The sequence below is a fragment of the Lepidothrix coronata genome, unplaced genomic scaffold, assembly GCF_001604755.1.
Source record: "Lepidothrix coronata isolate B3197 unplaced genomic scaffold, Lepidothrix_coronata-1.0 Scaffold34, whole genome shotgun sequence".
NCBI classification, from domain to species: domain Eukaryota; kingdom Metazoa; phylum Chordata; class Aves; order Passeriformes; family Pipridae; genus Lepidothrix; species Lepidothrix coronata.
Genome location: NW_016690214.1, coordinates 5,580,160 through 5,596,936, shown reverse-complemented (window position 1 = coordinate 5,596,936; position 16,777 = coordinate 5,580,160). Strand labels below are relative to the sequence as shown.

The following is a 16,777-nucleotide window of genomic DNA, read 5'->3' as shown; positions in this document are numbered from 1 at the left end:
TCAGAGCAGAGCCATCCCCACGCAGCCTCTTTGCCTGCCCGAGAGTGAGTTGTAGGTGTGCCCCTTGAGGTGTGACACCTAAAACCCTCTTGTGTCTTCCAGTGATGGCCCTGAGCGACCACCCGGAGCTGAAGAAGAGCCTGACCCCTCCGCTCATCATCCACACCGCTGCCACGCCGATGCCCATGCCCAAGAGTGCCGTGTTTGGGGACGCGGCGCAGGGCTACGAGTCCCGCCGGGCCAGCGGCGTCTCCGTGGACCCCGCCCTCTACGAGCTCAAGTCCTCGGTACTCGCGTCACCTCCTCCTGCGGATGTTCAGTGCGTCCGTGGGGCTGTCCGTCCACCCATCCGCCCCGGCAGCCTGGCATGGGGCGGGTGGCACGGGGCTGACGCTCTTCCCTGTCCCTGTCCTTCCCGCAGCCCAGCGCCCGCAGCTCCCCGCACAGTCCCTGGCGTGCCAGCAGCAGCTGGAACAGCCGCCGCTCCAGCTGGAACAGCATCGGCCGGGCCCCCAGCCTCAAACGCCGGGGGCAGAGCGGCGAGCGCCGGTCCCTCCTCTCCGGGGAGGGCAAGGAGAGCTCGGAGGAAGGGGAGAGCTCGGATGAGGAGCACTCCAGCCGGGCCGGCAGCGTCAATGGCTCTTTGCCTCAGCGCATGGAGTCGCTGGAAACGAAAGGGTCCTTCGACCTCCAGGATACCCTGCAGGTGCCTTCCCTGTACCGGACCAGCAGCATGCACAGCACACGAACCACTGCCTCCGAGCACCAGGACTGCAATGGGAAGACCTCTCCGGGTCTGCTGCTGCACCAGCTCCACCTGGATGACCCCCACCAGGATGGTGATGACGGTGATGATGAAGGCAACATGGTAAGGAAATGCCACGTGTTCATTTCGGGCTTTTTTCCTTGTCAAAACAATCCTTGTCACTGTCTTGGGAGCGCACAAGTGGGTGCAAAGCAATGGCCTGTTGCAGGGATTAGGTCTCGCCATCACCACCAGACCAGACTGAAAGTCACCCAGGAGGTCTCTGGGCAGTGGATGACATCAGAAATGGGGTTGGGATCATATCAGGTATTTCAGTACAGTATCAGATAGCTCATGACGGAGAAATTAGGGTAAAACTCCCTAGGTTCCACTAAAACTTACAAAGTGAAGGCTATCTATTGGAAATATATGCTTTTCTGGGTTTATTTTTTCACTGTTTTTCAAAAAAGCCCCAAAACAAAGCAAGTAACTTTCCCTGCTTTCCAACTATTATTCAGTTTTTTGCCCCCACAGCAGCAGCAGACAATTTCTATTGACATCAACAGCCAAGGAAAGGGCAGGGCTTGGCCCTCCATTCCCATGGCAGTGTTAGACCTGTGGAGATTGTGGTAATTTCAGAGGCTTTGCATTAATTTCCATCTGAAGAGGCATTTTGCCAATGAGCATCTCTTTCATGGGCCTGAAAAGAGCCATTTAGGAAATATTAGCTAAAAAGGCTGTAAGCGCGGGGAAGGGACGAGGGTTCCTGGTTATTTTTTTTTCTTTTTTCACATAGATGTTTGTGTCTTAAGGAGATAAAAGGAATCTGGCTGCTTTTCCAAAGTTGTTTGCATGTCTGGCATGGTGGGGCTTGAGTTGGGCAGCAGGGTGTCACAGTCCTGGCTGTCAGGTGTGCGTTGGGATGTCCCTGGGCCATTTTTAGAGTGTTCCCTGCTCTTCCAAGGTTACCTCTTTGTTTGATTATACCTTGTTCTCAGGCTTAAAAACGTGATGGTCTGATGTGTCATCGCCAGGGGGTAACTCTGTTTCTGCTGGTGGAGCACATGGGTTTTGGGTAGAGCCACGTGATGGTAACAGGGGCTGTTCTGAGAACAGGAAAGCGGCAGCTTGTGGACATGATTTTACTATATTTCACTGAGTTTATTGAATGAAAATGGAATTGGGATCATGTGAAGAGATGCAAAAGCAGCATTTACTCCAGAGTCCTTCTATTCCTTATGGGAGGAGAAAGGGAGTTAGCGCTGGCATAATGGAGTCACTCAGCCATGAACTCCCTTTAAAAAAAGCCATTATCCCATTACATCTCCAGCATGGATCCTCAGCCTGGGATTTTTACTGATTGTCTTAACCTGGTTTTTACCTTCCATAGAATAAATTAAATTTTTAAGAAAAGGAGCAGCAATTATTTTTGGAAAAAACACCATTAAAAGTGATCAAGAGACCATGCATTTTATTGCTAGCTAGGGATTTTATTTTTTTTTTTTCGTGCTCCAACATCTGCTGCTTTTTACAGCTCACCTGGTCCAAACATCCCACTGGTCCCTTCCTTTCTGCCCACAGCATCACGAGCCAGCAGCCCCCCTTGTGGTGGATGTGGTGTGGTGGGACTTGTCCCTCCTCTCCCATCCCACCCAGTCCCCATCCCCAGCCACTGCTGACAATAATCTGTTGAATAAGATTTTTAATCTTTATTACAGCAGCTGCTTTTAGTATAAACCAAATGTTTATACTAACATCCTCTGTGTACCGAGGTCTGGCCACAGAGGGTTAGACCAAAGATCCCTCAATCCCCTCCCATGCAGTGGTCAGAAGGAAATGCCTAGGCAAAGAATAGACAAAATAGGGTAAGTGAGTTGTGCCCCAGCCCATGGTATGGCCACAGCTGGGACACCAGCAGCTGGCTGGTGCCTTTCCCCACGCTACAAAATATGTCTTCACTGCAAATCAGTAAACCAGATGGATTAGAAAATATTGCTCAGATTAGCAAAATGAGCCCCTGGGTTGTGGACCTTCCCTTTGGGATTCCCTCCTGACATTTAGGGAGGATACTTTGCCCCTAAATCAGCCTTGACAAAGTCAGGGGGAAAAAATGGCGTTATAAATGGAAAAAATGAGATACAAAACTCCCCCAGCAACAAAAGAAGAGAAGAGCTCAACTGTTACTCAGATCAAAGTAATCCTAAATATGCCCTTCTGCATCAAAGCTTCACATCCCTCCTTGCTGCCTGGTTTTGATTGCCTCTGTGCAGAAATTAAAGGAAGTGCAAACGCTTCGTCTGGATTTCCCAGGCTCCCACTATATTAGTGCTGCTCCACTGCCTTCAATGACTTTATTCTGAATTTCCATCCCTCTGAGGGGCCAGAATCAGGCCCCTGACAGCTCTGCTCCCCAGAAGTATGGAATCACTGCAGACAAGGAGAAATGTCACAGAGAGAGCAATCCGCTGCCTGCTTGGGTTCGTGTGGCTGTGACCAGGATCAGGGATCTGCTGCCAGGTCTTTGTTGTTTCTGACTGCTGGATTTTGGATGGTTTTGGGTGCTTTCCACCCAAATTGCTGTGTGCTCAGAGCTGAAAGTGAGGGAAATATTGAATATGCAACCAAATGTGTCCCCTGCTCTCCAAAACCTCATTACATTTTGTGATTGCAGCTCCTTTCCCTTTGCCTATTCCACTTTTTCTCTGTGGTGTGCGGTCCAGCCACTCCCAAACTCTCTCAGCCTGTCCCTGCTGCATATTAAAATTAAATAATCAGGTCCCGAGTGCCTCCGTGCAGCTTCCAGCTTGCCTGGAGGTCCACTGCTGCTCACAGAGTGTTTTTCAGCAGTTCCCCCATCCTTATAATAAATCTTTTATAAATCTAAGCCTCTCCCTTACTCTGAGGAGTGCATCAGTCATCTTTTAATGCCAACTGCCTTTCATCCTGCCCTCAGAAGTGCATTACTATCTGAAATTCCTTAAAAAAAAAGCAGCTATTTATCAGCAGCTCTTGTTGCTGTAGGATTGAGTGGCTCCATTCCCACTGCTGCCTGTTAGCACCCAGAACCTCCCCATGTCCTGGCCCCCCGTGGTGGGGGGTTTGGGGGGCCTTACCCAGGGAGATTTTTTTTCTATGTCACTGGCAACTGAATTAAAGAGTAGTTTTCTTCTCCCCCCACATCTTTATTCATCCCGTCCAGGTGTGTTTTATGAACAAATAGATATGATTTGAGCCACATAATTGATATATCACTTTGAACATAATGCAGGCTTAAACAGCAATCAGCCCGATTGTCAGCACTCGGAGCCTGCCCGGACCTTGCTGGGAAAGCATTGGATGGGGCTTAGGCTAGAAACACTCAGGGTTTATTTCACAAATATCTTACATTTGGCTCAAATTAACTGAACTGTGCTGTTCCACTAGTGGAAATCTGGAGTAATTCCTTGGAGTTTAGATTTCTGGGGATGTACTTGGCCCTGCACAGAGCAGCCGGGCTGCAGACCCGGCCGAGCCCCAGTGCTTGCCCTTAATCTAACCCACTGAATAGAGAGACATGATGGAAGATCACTTTTTGCCTTTGTTATCTGATTTAGCCCATGAACTGCGAGCTGCAACAATTAGCCAAACCCCAAAATATCTTTGGCATTAAAATTGGACAAAAGGAATATAAAGAAGCATTCTGTGCTGCTGACGCATTACCATTCACTACAAATCCCCTTGATAAATACCAGAACTGCTTTGAATAAGAGATACTTCTGGAAACCTTCCAGCTCACAAAATGAACTGGACCAAGTTGCATCTATTACTCCGTGTCCAGAGGCTGGGGTAGCAGTCACTGTTCTCACCACAACTTTGAGCAGACACCCAATTTTTATCCATTTATTTACCTTTGTTAAATCTATGGATAATTAAACTAACTAGGCTGCTTGAAGGGATAACACAACCCCAAGGATGCATGCTCTATTAAATACAGTTTAGAGAGAAGGGAGCAGTTCTGACTCCTTGCCTGCAGCTGGAAAAGGGATGTGAGAACATCCAAGACAACCAAAACCCCACTGGTGTGTGGTGGTGTGGTCTGTGTGTGTGTAGAAGTGGAGGGAAGGATGGATGGCTGGAGGAACAGGGTAAAAAGATTTTACTTTTTTTGTTTGTTTGTTATTCAAACTTTTCTTCTTATTTTCCCAAGATGATTTTTGTTTTTCTGAAGGTTTCAGGTTGTCACTGAGGGCTTTCATTAAAACAGACACCACAATAGTTACTCCTCATCACTAATGAGACCCTTGGCTGGTTGCCTATAGGAACAGAAAGTGCTTGCTCCACTCCACTCAATTACCCTAACAAATCCCATTTTTACAATCCAGACTACTCCAAGTGTGAACAGTTTGACTCCAAACGAATCCCCCCTCCCTGTTTTTCCAAGATGAAATAAATGAAAGTGCCTCAGTCCCGGAGTGTGGGTGCTCCTGGGGTGTAAGTGGTGATTCCTGCACTGTCCTTCACACCCCTCTACATCCTCATGGCCCTGAACATCTATAGAAGAAGCTTCAAAGAGCCCATGCAGGCACATTCCCAGGTCTGCCCATCCAAGCCCAGGTGGTAGCAGAGAAATGCGGGTAATGAAAGAGCAAGGATTGGTTTTTATTTATCTGCAAATGCAAAGCGCTGAGGTGACAATGCACACACCAGTCTGTGCATTTGTCTTCTGGTGCTTCCATGTGGAAGGGCTGGGAAAGCCCTGGTGTGGTGGGAAGGATGTTGGCTTGGCTTTTAGGTGTTGTCCATGCACAGGGTGCTAATGCTGCAATGTCAGTGGGATTAAAGATCCTGACTTTCCCTCAGAGACCTGTGAATGAGAAGGTGATAAACCCAAGTCAGAGGCTGTTGCAGCTGAGATGAGTCCTTCCCTCAGCGTCCACTTTTTGATGTCTTCATTTGACTTTTTGGCTAAGGCTTTTGCAGTCTGCCCTCCTGACCTGAAACGACCTTGTGGACAGTCTATAGCATAAGTATGTGTGGCTGAGGATGTGCCGTGGTTTCAAGTAGGAATTAATTTGTGGGAATTGGATGGCCCATGTTCATGCAGGTCAGGCTGGCCACGATGTTCCCTTCTGGCTTTATAATCTCCCATCTAATCTGTTCATGCTGAATGAGAGGCAGATGCTTGCCATTGTGTTCCTGGACCAAAAGTCGGGTCTCAAATGATTTCTTTAGCTTTCCAGAAGTGCACGGACACAGGGCTTGCCCCAGCCAGCAGCAGGAATCCATCCCTTGCTCCTCTTATAACCTCTGACTTAAGCAGGCTATATTCTTTTAAAAAACCCAGACAACTAAAAAACCACACAAAAATACCACAAAAAAACTTCAGAAGATTTAGGCAAGCATCTGATGAGTATCTGGAGGGACTGAGGCTGATCAGAGCAGGTTATCAGTCCTTTGGGCAAGGGTTTTATTTATCATGTTTGTCCTCTTGGATAACCGTGTGCCAGACACAGTTACTGTGTGTGAAGGAAGAAGCAAGACCGAACCCTGTGAGCTCGCGGGGCTGGCACAGCCCTCACCCGGCTGCCAGAGCTCCTTCCCTTGCCCAGCGGGGTCTTTTCTGGGGAGATCATTTTATTTCAGCTTTACTGAGCACTTGGAGATATGTGTTTAGTGAAAAACTGCCCCGAGTCCTTCACTTGAAAGTTTTGGAGGTTTATTGTTTTAACAGTTCTGTGTTTTCCTCCTGGTCTGTATGTTTTCCTCCTAGAGCAAAAGGGACCGTATGAAGGCCTGGATACGGGCACGGCTCCCCACCTGCTGCAAAGAGAGAGACTCCTGGTCCATCTACATCTTTGCCCCTCACTCCAGGTAAGGCAGTAGTGGCGTGTTGGGCACGGATACCCTTGTAACAGTGGCTCATCTGCCCATCTATCCCAGATGGGTCTCTATATGTCAGTCCACAGAATTTCCAGCCCTTCCCCTGCCCCAGCATGAGGTCAGTGTGAGACAACAAACAGCTGCTGGCTGCAGAGAGCATAGGAGTGTCCAGTTGAAACCCATAGCCCAGGGCATGGCTGCAGCTTCATCAGGTTCATCCTTTGCTTTGACAGTGATGCCAGCATTCTGCAAGTTTGTCACTTGACAGAGCGTGGGGAGTTTGCAGCAGGGGGGAGAGGTGCTGCATTAAGCAGAAATATCTGAATTTGCCCCCGCCACACAACCCGTACCACAGCAAGGGGCAGTCCTTGACCTCCCCAACATGCTTCTCAGCTGAAATTCTCTGTCCTCCCACTTCCCTTCCTCCCTCTCCCAGAGAAGCCCCTCTCCTTGCCTGCAGGCTCCTGGTTCTGCCCTCCCCAAAGCCTGGCCATGCCGGGGCCATCTGTGCTCCGTGCTCCCCCACGGACACGCACCCACACGCAGCGAGGGTTCCCCATGCTCGAGCCAGAGGGCCCTGGACGGTGTTCAGGTTCATTCATACAAAGATTAGAGAGATTTTCAGAAACAGACTTTGGGAAATGTAATACGGTATTATAAATCCTGGGTCAGTGTACAGCCATCTGTCACAATAAATAGCTTCTGTCCCTTTGTTCTGTGTGCGCTCAACCCTCACGGGCTCACTGGGAGTATTTCTTCCTTTATTTAAGCTAAACCTGAGCACTAGGAGCCCAGGTAGGGGGCCGAATCCAAACCTGGCTGTGTGTCCGAGTTGTGGAAGCAGCTGCTCCATTCCAAGTGAGCCAAACTCCTCTATGAACATTACCAGGGCTTGAAACTTGTGGCCCAGTTCTGCAGCTCGGATTCTTTTCTGTTCCCACCCCTATCTGCTCACAGCATGCAGCTCTGCCAGGGAGGGGATTGGGAGATTGGAGCTCATCTGCTTTGCAAACGGAGCACCCGATTCCCCTGCCGTGCATCGAGCTGCTGCGTGTCTCCCCAGCCAGTCGAGCATTAATAGCTACTCTGTGTCTACTCTTCTTTTTTTTTTTCTTTCTCGGCAGATTCCGTCTGATGTGCAATAAAATCATCACTCACAAGATGTTTGATCATGTCGTCTTGGTGATCATTTTCCTGAACTGCATTACCATTGCCATGGAACGGCCCAAAATTGAGCCTCACAGTGCTGTGAGTTTCTGAGGTTAAGGTTTTCCTGTGCTCCTTGTGGAGCAAACACCTATGGTTTGGACCCCACTGGTGTGCACTTGGTCTCACTTTCTTCTTCTTTTTAAAATGGGAAGCTTCCAACACCTCCTGTGTATCCTTTGAATTAGTTACAGCAACTGTACTGGTGCCTACCTAGCCTCATTTCAAAGCACAAGAGCAGAGCTTATGGCCTGCAATGTATCCAATATCCCATTTCTGAAATTATGATCAAGGTTTTAACACATGACATAGCATGACATCTGTCTCAGTTTCCTTCTCTGAGAAACCTTCAAACACTTTTCCTCTCTCAACACAATGTTCGCTTCTTCCATCTGTTCCCCACGGGCACGTATGTGTGGTGCGAAGGGAATGGGGGAAACTGTTCATTTCATACTCCTCTCTCCCCTTTGTGTATCAGCTTTGTTGTGACACCAGAAAAACTGAATTGATACAGGCACTGTAATGCCAGTTCCCTGAACCGCTTTGTTTTAGTATGCTATGTAAGGATCCCTGAAACCAGACCCTCACAGCACCAACATCCATCAATCAGAGGGGCAGAGTCATCCTATTGCTCTTTTATTTTAGCATAGATTGGGGCTGAGATGTGCTGGGCTCTTGCTGGTGTATCACACAAGACTGCTCATATCACAATTGTAAAGAATCCTGGTTTGTTGATGTAGGCGTGTCAGGCTGTTCATTTTTGTGGATCGTCAACTAAGACCTCAAAACTGGAGTCTTGGCTGCTCTGTGCCTATTTTAAGCATTCCCTAGTAGTCCTCCTTACTGTAACAGTTTGCCCAGCAGTCCCTCCCCTAAATCCATTTTTTCTTTCAGTTACCATGCAGTCATGGTGCATCAACTCACAGCTGCAGGAAGAGGGCAGGGCTCCCTGCCAGCCAATCTAGCAGGGGAAGTCACCCTGCTGCTCCTTAAATGGGCAACCCTGAGAATGTCCCTTTAAATCTCAAATATTTCTTTGGAGCCCCTTGCTGTGACCTCTGAGAGTCACAAGTCACCAAGGCTGGCTCTGAAAGGAGCTGTAGTTACACAAGGATGAAGGGAATGGGGTGACATGTGTAAGTCAGGGGAGTCCACAGCAAAGAGCTGTAGCACCCAAACCCAATCTTCATACAGTAGAGGAGCAGGAGCTGTGGTGTCCCCTGGCATTGGGAGAGTGCAGAGAGGAAAGGAGACAGGGACTGGTGTGAGCTTAATCACCATCAGGTTATAACCAAGAGAACCAAAACGGGTCCAGGGCTGGACCGAGCTGGACCGTGGTCTGGGAGCAGCAGAGGAGAAGAGGGATGCTGAGCGGTGGGGCAGAGGAGCCAGGAGGAGTGCGCGGGCCCTACCTGTGCTGATGGAGCTCTCATCTGGAAACCGAGAGAGTTAGTTTAGGTTGAGTTGTTTAAAATAATTGTTCTTTGCTTCCCTGAGCTGTGGATTTTCTAACTGCTTCAAGCGAGTTCTCTTTCCCTGTCCCAGTTTCAGCTGGCTTATCAGAACAGGGGATTCTGTTGCTACCCAGCACGCGCTCCCCACTGCAGAGTGCACGACATGGGCCGGGGAGATTATCCTTCGAAACAGCCACGCGCTTGCCAGGGAGGGATGCAATATCCTCAGTCTCTCCTCCACGCTACTGCTGTTTTATCTCCAGCTCCACAAGCAGGTCCCTACTCTCTCCTTCCTGCCCACTGCCTGCCCCTCTATAGCAGTCTTTTGTGTGGCAGTCAGCTAACGGCCAGAGATGTTTCCTATCACAGCTCATACAATCACAGTGCAGGTCTAGGACCTAATTAATTATGGACCTGCTATGGAAACAAGCTGCTGTGTGGTTCCTGAGTCACTTTCAGTAAATCATGATATGGCAAGAGAGAGAGTTGCCAAGGTGTTTTGTCTTGGTTAAATTGCATCTCATTTTGAGCGAGAGATCTGCATCTCTTATGGGACCGCTCTGTAGGGAGCGGCAGAAATAAATCCAAAATTGTTATTATCAGAACTGGGGCCAGTTGAGTTGTATGCACACATGCATACATGCACACACATCGTCTTTCCTACAGCCTCCATCTTCTGCTGTCCATTTCTCAGTACAGGCAATCAGAGGTGGTTCAGGGATTAGGGAAAAGTGTAATTTATTTAATGATCATCATTAAAAAGATAGGTTTCTGCTAACTACAGATAGGGAACCAGTCCATGGTCTCATCTGTAATCACTAGCTGCAATTGCAGAGCAGTGGCAGTGAGGATGGCATGGTCTGGTGGATAGCACAGGGGACTGGGAGATGTGGCTGTTGGGCCTCACGCCAGGTCTAACCCGCGGCTTTGGGCAAGAGAATCAACCTTTTGGGGGCAGATCTCAGCTGGCATAAAACCCCAGAGCTTTTCTGGCTTCACTGGAGCTGTGACAACTCATGCCAGCTGCACTTCAGCATCCCACGGGTCCTGCTGCCTCACAGCTCAGCCACTCTAATATTGACTTAATTTCTGGGAGAATTGGGAGCTCAGTGATATTTACACTGTGTGGTGACGTCTGCAGGTGAGGGGCAGGTAGAGATTTGTCAAGCATGTTTCAAGGGGGAAATATCTCCCTGTTACTGCAGGGGAGGTTGGAACTGGGGGCAAATAGGGGGATTTTGGAGGCAGATGCTGGCGGCTCCCCTGTCCATGGTGCTGACAGAGAGCTGGGTATTGGCAGGGCTGAACCATGAGAAGTGTTATTGTCTAAATATTTGGATTTTTATCTCTTTGCGAGCAAACAGTCCGAGGCTTGTTTCAGCACAGAAGCTGGAGAACAGTTATCAACTGCCTAAATATGCATGGGGAGATGTACAGCTGCAGAGAGCAGGCTATAAAATACTGTCTCTCATTTTCTTTTTCATAGGAACGGATTTTCCTAACACTCTCCAACTACATCTTTACAGTCATCTTCCTGACTGAGATGACAGTTAAGGTAAATGAATTTGGAGATAAGTGTGCCTGCATTGTATTAGTGATCTTTTATTACGGTGGACTCACAAAACCCCTAGGTCTACCAGCTGTGAGTGAGGTGTATATTTTTCTCATCTGAATCATATTCAAATACCCACCACATGCCTTATTCTGAGCACGTTTTACATCAGAACAATTTCACTGAAGTTCCTCTTGATTTACACCATTATATGAGCAATGGGATCCTTCAATTCAGCAATCCTTCCCTATTCAGCAGAGCTCTTGGAGCACACGCTTAACTTCAACCATGCATGTAAGTCCCATTGTCTTCAACAACCAGTTGTCCTCAACAACCTAAGCCTCTGTGTGCTTTCCTGAGGAGGGAGAGACTTAAGCACGTTGAAACACTTTGCTGGATTTGAGGCAGGAGGCTCAGAAACCCATTGCTGTAAATCTCTCTTGTGTAATTCATAATCATCTCGCTGAACAATTGCTCTTTCTTTGGAAAGTTTCTCTAGTTTCTTTATTTGCAAAGCTTGTACATGATTGCTTCAGGTCAGCCACTCTGAACCTTCTCCCCTGCAGTCTATAGGAATAAAATGTGATCAAATTTTTTTTTATGCCAGAGCTGAACGTTTTAAGAACAGTTTTGTGCAGGTACGTTTATCTACATTAAAAGTACATCAGCTCTAAGGGACAACCTGGGATGTTTCTGCAGCGGTGTTTTCATAATTCTTTCAATAGAACACTTTGCTGGTTTGGCTAATTAGGCTTCTGTACTGGGAAGCAAATGGACTCACAGACTTGTATCTGTAAATACCGCGTTCTCAGCAGGTTGCTAAGTGGAACAAACATATTGCGTGTGATACTCATAATTTGTTGCAACTTGGTGTCCGGGCAGGTGGTGGCACTAGGCTTGTGTTTTGGGGAGAAAGCCTACTTGAAGAGCAGCTGGAACGTGCTGGATGGGGTGCTGGTTCTCATCTCCGTCATCGACATCCTGGTCTCGATGGTGTCAGACAGCGGCACGAAAATCCTGGGGATGCTGCGGGTGCTGAGACTGCTGAGGACACTGCGGCCCTTAAGGTGAGTAGAGGCTGAGGAAGAGCTCAGAGAGTGTAGGATGTGTGTGCCAAAGAAGGGGCTGAGCATTTGTGCAAGGGAAGGGGCAGGAGAGACAAGGGCACAGCGTCTGTCACCGGTGTTATTCCAGCCTCCTGCGGCTCCGCAGACAATGAACGCCCGCAGATCCTGTGGAGCCTCAAGGAGCTCCGGGTCTCGCTGTGTGTTGGGACCAGCCCCAAGTGCAATAGTAAACTGATCAATGCCTCTTTTGCTCATTAAAACACACATCCCCTGCTATTTGTGTTCTCATTTGCTCTGTGTAAAGTGCAGCTTAACAGCTTCTTCTCCCCCTTTCCTTCAGGCAGTCAATGCCTTTTGTAACAAAGAAGGAAATTAGTAGCAGGTGGCAGATCATTTTTAAGGAAGCGGAGACTCAACTGTTGCTTAACCTAGAATGCAAAGAAGGCTTTTTTCCCCAGCTCCCCATTAATTTTACAGAGACATTTATTTTGAAAATGGCCCAGACAAGATGAAAGCCATTGTCCTGCTAAGTTGGTCCCCCATCTCGTCTAGCAGGCAGTATTCCACGCTCCAGGGGCAAGCTCCCCTCTGATAAGAATCTGCCCAAGGACCAGCCTCTTCCAAACAGGCATCTGTTTGTGACCTGTACCCCAAGGCATGAAGGTTTCTCTCCATGCTAAATGCAGTCCCTCTTTAATACCATTGTTGCTGCTCTTGTTATGCAGCAGCTAATAAACCTTCCTGCTCAAAGCATCTTTGTGTGCCTGTCATATCTTACTGCTGCTTCCTTCATAAAAGGTTCGCTTTCAGTCAGGATTTCCTCTTTCAGGACAGAAAAATAGGAGCCTGCTTCAGGTAGAAGATGTTGTTTTTACTATTCCCATGTGAATAATAAGTCTAAATAACAATGGCCTTGCCTATATGCATATCTTTCAAATGTTCTCGACAGCTATAAAAGACATTCTGTTCAGTTGGTCTGTGTGTGTTGTGCTTGGTGAGTTTGAGGGCGTGAGATGTTTTTAATAATTTTTATCTAGCACCATTGAGGTGATTCAGCTCCCTCACCATGTGAGTAGACTGTCTTCTTATGTGACTCCAATTCTTACTTTTCTCTCTTCATGTGTCCCCCGGTATCTCAAGTCAGCTGCTGTTTCTGGGGTAGTTTCTGCCCAGTTGAGTAGATATGGTTGAGTAGATGTGCTCTGTTCTGCTCTTCTGCTTTGGCTGCTTTTTGACCTTCGTTAAGAAAACCTATAAAATAATCTGTTTAGCTCTGGGTAAAAGAAGGATTGATTTCCCATGTCCGAACTGTGGAATGCAAGCTTCTCTTTTGATGTTCCCTGGTTAAATCGGATCTAGAGGAAGACATTTAGGTTGTGCTGAGCCCTGTTGTAGTCTGACCTGTCTGACCTGGTAAAAGCCCCGTATGCTTCTTTATAGATCTGTAGGTCTGCCTGGCCAGGACTTGGGCCTTTTTTAGCTGGAGCCTTTCTCTGTAGGCACCTATGTGCGTGAAAAATCTGCAGTTATGGTGAATAATCCACTCAGTAACTGCAGGCAGGAGGAAGACCTGCCATCTGGAGCGTGTTCGGGATTAGGCTCTCCCATTGCTATTCCATTCCTGTTGGCATTTGATATGTTTTCTCAAGAGAGTATGTGAATGTTTTCAGCCAACACGCTGCTTTCTACTACAAAGGAAACGTAAAAAAGACAGCAACAAGCCCATTCCCTAAATATGTTCAGAATCAGTTCTGTCTCCCTGTAATTAGATTTGTAGGAAATGAAAAAGCAGCCATCAAACTGGGGGCTTTTCAGTAAGTCATAAATCTCCTCATGTGGAAACCCATCTGCCTCTGTGCTGCACATCTGGGCTGCCCTGAGCCCGCCTCTGCCCACGGCTGCCCGCTCTGCCTTTGCCGCGGGCTGTGGCGAGTGGCTCAGGGATCTCACCATCACTGCCTGGGATGTGCAGCTGCATCAACACGGGGTGACAGCTGGGACAGGTGACCTGAGGTCTCTGCACACCGTGGCTCCAGTCCCCGTGTCTGGGCAGAGGCCGAGCCAATGTTTTTTCTTTTCCGAGAAGACGCAGGGCAAAGACCAAAGCCAGTGCTCCACTCCCACCACAGAGAAGCAAACCCCGCTCCTTCTGTCCTCCCTTTCTGGGGGCACTCAGGGACAGGGCTGCAGTGAGGACACCTTCGGTGAGAAGCCAAGCCACAGCTGTGTGTCACACTCAACTGGAGAGCAGGGACAGCCCTCGTTGTCTCTGCGTTGGCTTTCCCACTTGATGGTCTGGAAGGGGGATTCTTCCAAAAGACCTCTCTCATTCTGTCTCTGATTTTCTCCCATGGAAAAAACCCCATTGCTTTACACAGCACACAAGCCCAGGCATTAAAAAAACTGGCCTGTGTGCCAATCACGGGGTTTTGATTGCATGATTGATTATCAGCCTCCAAATTGAATCCATGAGGATTCAAGCTCAGCTTTATGACCAGAATTCCAAAAATAAATTCACAAAGGAGTGACATTTAAAGATGTTTCCATGACCCTCTGATGTTTCAGCCAATAAAGGGATTGCTTATACAATAACATTCCTTCCTAATGCATTCAACCTGCTGTTGTTGGGATCAAGTGTTGTAGCTTAAGATACAAGAGAAATCAAAATTGAAAATGTATTCAGATTTAATGTGGGTGGATGTCAGTGCTGTTTTACTCTCTACAGAGCCTGGGCTTTGACTCCCAAAGCACAGAGATAAATTATTCACTTTTCATACCATCATGGTATCAAATAGTCATTTCATAGACTCTCTTCTATCCATCATATTATAACCTTTGCTAATTTTTTTTTATCTGTGGAGGGAGGTCTTCATTAACATTGATCTGTTACTTCATCTAAGTGCTACTACTTCTTCTGAGTGCTCTGATCAGGCTAGCAGGCTTAACTTTGGTAATGGATCTAGCTGGGATGAGGCTGGTGGTGGGTTTGGAGCATCTCACACCAGAGGTTTAACAGCACTGGGAATGCTGAGACCAGCAAGACCAGGGGGAACTTGGGGGATTAACATTTCTTCACACTGAAAAGGAAAAAAAAAAGGTGTCATTTTAATTTCCCCATTTGTCATGTGCCTGATGCAGACTGGAATTGGGCTGGGTGGAACCTCAGCAGACCTACGGCTCTGGCACAACCGGAGGGCTCCGAATCAACCGCATCCTTCGGCGATCAACTGCAGGAGTGGGGGTCAGATAATAGGAGTTTACAAGCCTGATATCAGCAGGACCTTGGGCAGAACTGATGAGGTGTGGGGATGCTGTGTGCTGACATATTGGACATGGTGCCAATCATCTGGAAAAACTGAGAATTTCATTGGCACCTCTTAGGGAGTTATCAGACTCTCAGGAGAGTGGCAGGAGTCTTTGCACAGACTTGCCCTGATGTTGAATCAGGCTCTTAGTCTCTCCAAGGTCTGAAGGTTTCCATTAGTAAGAACTATTATTTTTCAAAGTCTTTTCAAAGTGTTTTCTCCCTGAAGGGCTGAAAACAGCACTGGCATGGAGCTAAACTGGTGGCAGCTTTTACCCTAATGGATTCTCATTTGAGGAATTCCCTGGTTGATCAAAACACTGAAAGAAGCCAAAAGCTGCAGTTTTTCAGCCCTTTTTTTCTCAACACACACGACTTTGCAAAGTCAGACAAGTAACCTGCTATTTTCTCTCTCTCAGCTGGATACCAAATAGTATCTCACAGGGGAAATCACTTTATTATTTCTAGAACAGCATTTCTTAATAAGTGGTAGAGAAAATTATCAACTTTAAACTTTGGAGACTAAATTTCTTCCTTGTTCCCCAAAATTTAAGGATGCTGCGGTAGTTTAGACATAGACCTTCAGTTTAGAGAACTCAGCCTCTGTTCCATCCTATGTGACAGTGGACAGAATACATAAGCCAGCATCACTGAAGGCTCTGAAGTACCTAATTCCCATTGAAATCATTGGAATTCGGTTGTGTACCCCTGAGAACAAGTCCTGCAGTTCTCCCCCTCATTTTCCCATCTGTAGTTTGGCAGTTGTAGTATTTCACCCAGGACTATGTGAGGGGTGACGAGGTCTTTAGTCCATCTGAGGTTCAGCCTCAGTCTGTGCAGCCCAAGGCTTGCTGTGTGCACTCAGACACGGCCCCTCGGGCTGCACTAACCAGCTCATTGAGTCGGGCACACTGACCTGCTGCTCTCCAGCTCCTCTGCTTGTTGGTCTCACCTCAGCTCTCAGCCGTGGTGCAGGTACAATGTGACAGCAACAACCACCCCACCCTCCAGCTCATTCTCTAAAACATCCAGATCTGAGCATCAGGAAAGCTGAGGCTGTCCAAAATAGAGAGCCACAGCACTTACCTGGCAGAGATGCCCGGCATGAGGAATAGCAGCATCTGCTCTTTGTGTTTTGCTGGTGAGGAAGTGGATAAAAATACCACCATCTGTTTCTTTCTTAAAGTGGTAACTGATGAGTTACCCTTGACATTTTGAGTAAATATTTAACCAGAAAAAAAGAAAAATAAGTTTTAGCTTTTCAGGATACCGTTTAAAGCCAACAGTTTTGGTAAGAGCTGGTGCCTGTGCACTGAGCATTGCAGTTTGCTCAACCTGCAGGCTTTGGGGCAAGAGAGGGCTGATACAGGTTGGCTGTAGTCCCAGCTGAGGTCGCCCATGCTGGGCATGTGGATGTGTCCATGGGGACCTCTGCTGGGAGCACTATGCCCGGGAAGTGGGGAGAGAAGGAGCACTTGAATCCTGTCCAGGCAACAAAACTCCAACTGTGCTTCAGGTGATGGAGCCAGACTTGGGGAGAAACGGGAGAAGTGGTGAGAGGATTCCCATGGCAAGTGAGACCCAGGCAGA

The 16,777-nt window shown here is 47.8% G+C and overlaps 1 protein-coding gene across 20 annotated transcripts in view; it reads left to right on the top strand.

The window, feature by feature from the left end:
- Window positions 1-16,777, top strand: part of CACNA1G (calcium voltage-gated channel subunit alpha1 G) — a 146,026-nt gene that overhangs the window by 89,075 nt on the left and 40,174 nt on the right. For all 20 annotated transcript variants that reach the window (XM_017811966.1, XM_017811986.1, XM_017811985.1 and 17 more), the window contains 6 exons: window positions 103-287; window positions 422-868; window positions 6,495-6,595; window positions 7,729-7,852; window positions 10,751-10,819; window positions 11,699-11,883. In XM_017811966.1, the coding sequence (XP_017667455.1) occupies window positions 103-287; window positions 422-868; window positions 6,495-6,595; window positions 7,729-7,852; window positions 10,751-10,819; window positions 11,699-11,883 (1,111 nt within the window). The remainder of the gene's footprint in view (window positions 1-102; window positions 288-421; window positions 869-6,494; window positions 6,596-7,728; window positions 7,853-10,750; window positions 10,820-11,698; window positions 11,884-16,777) is intronic.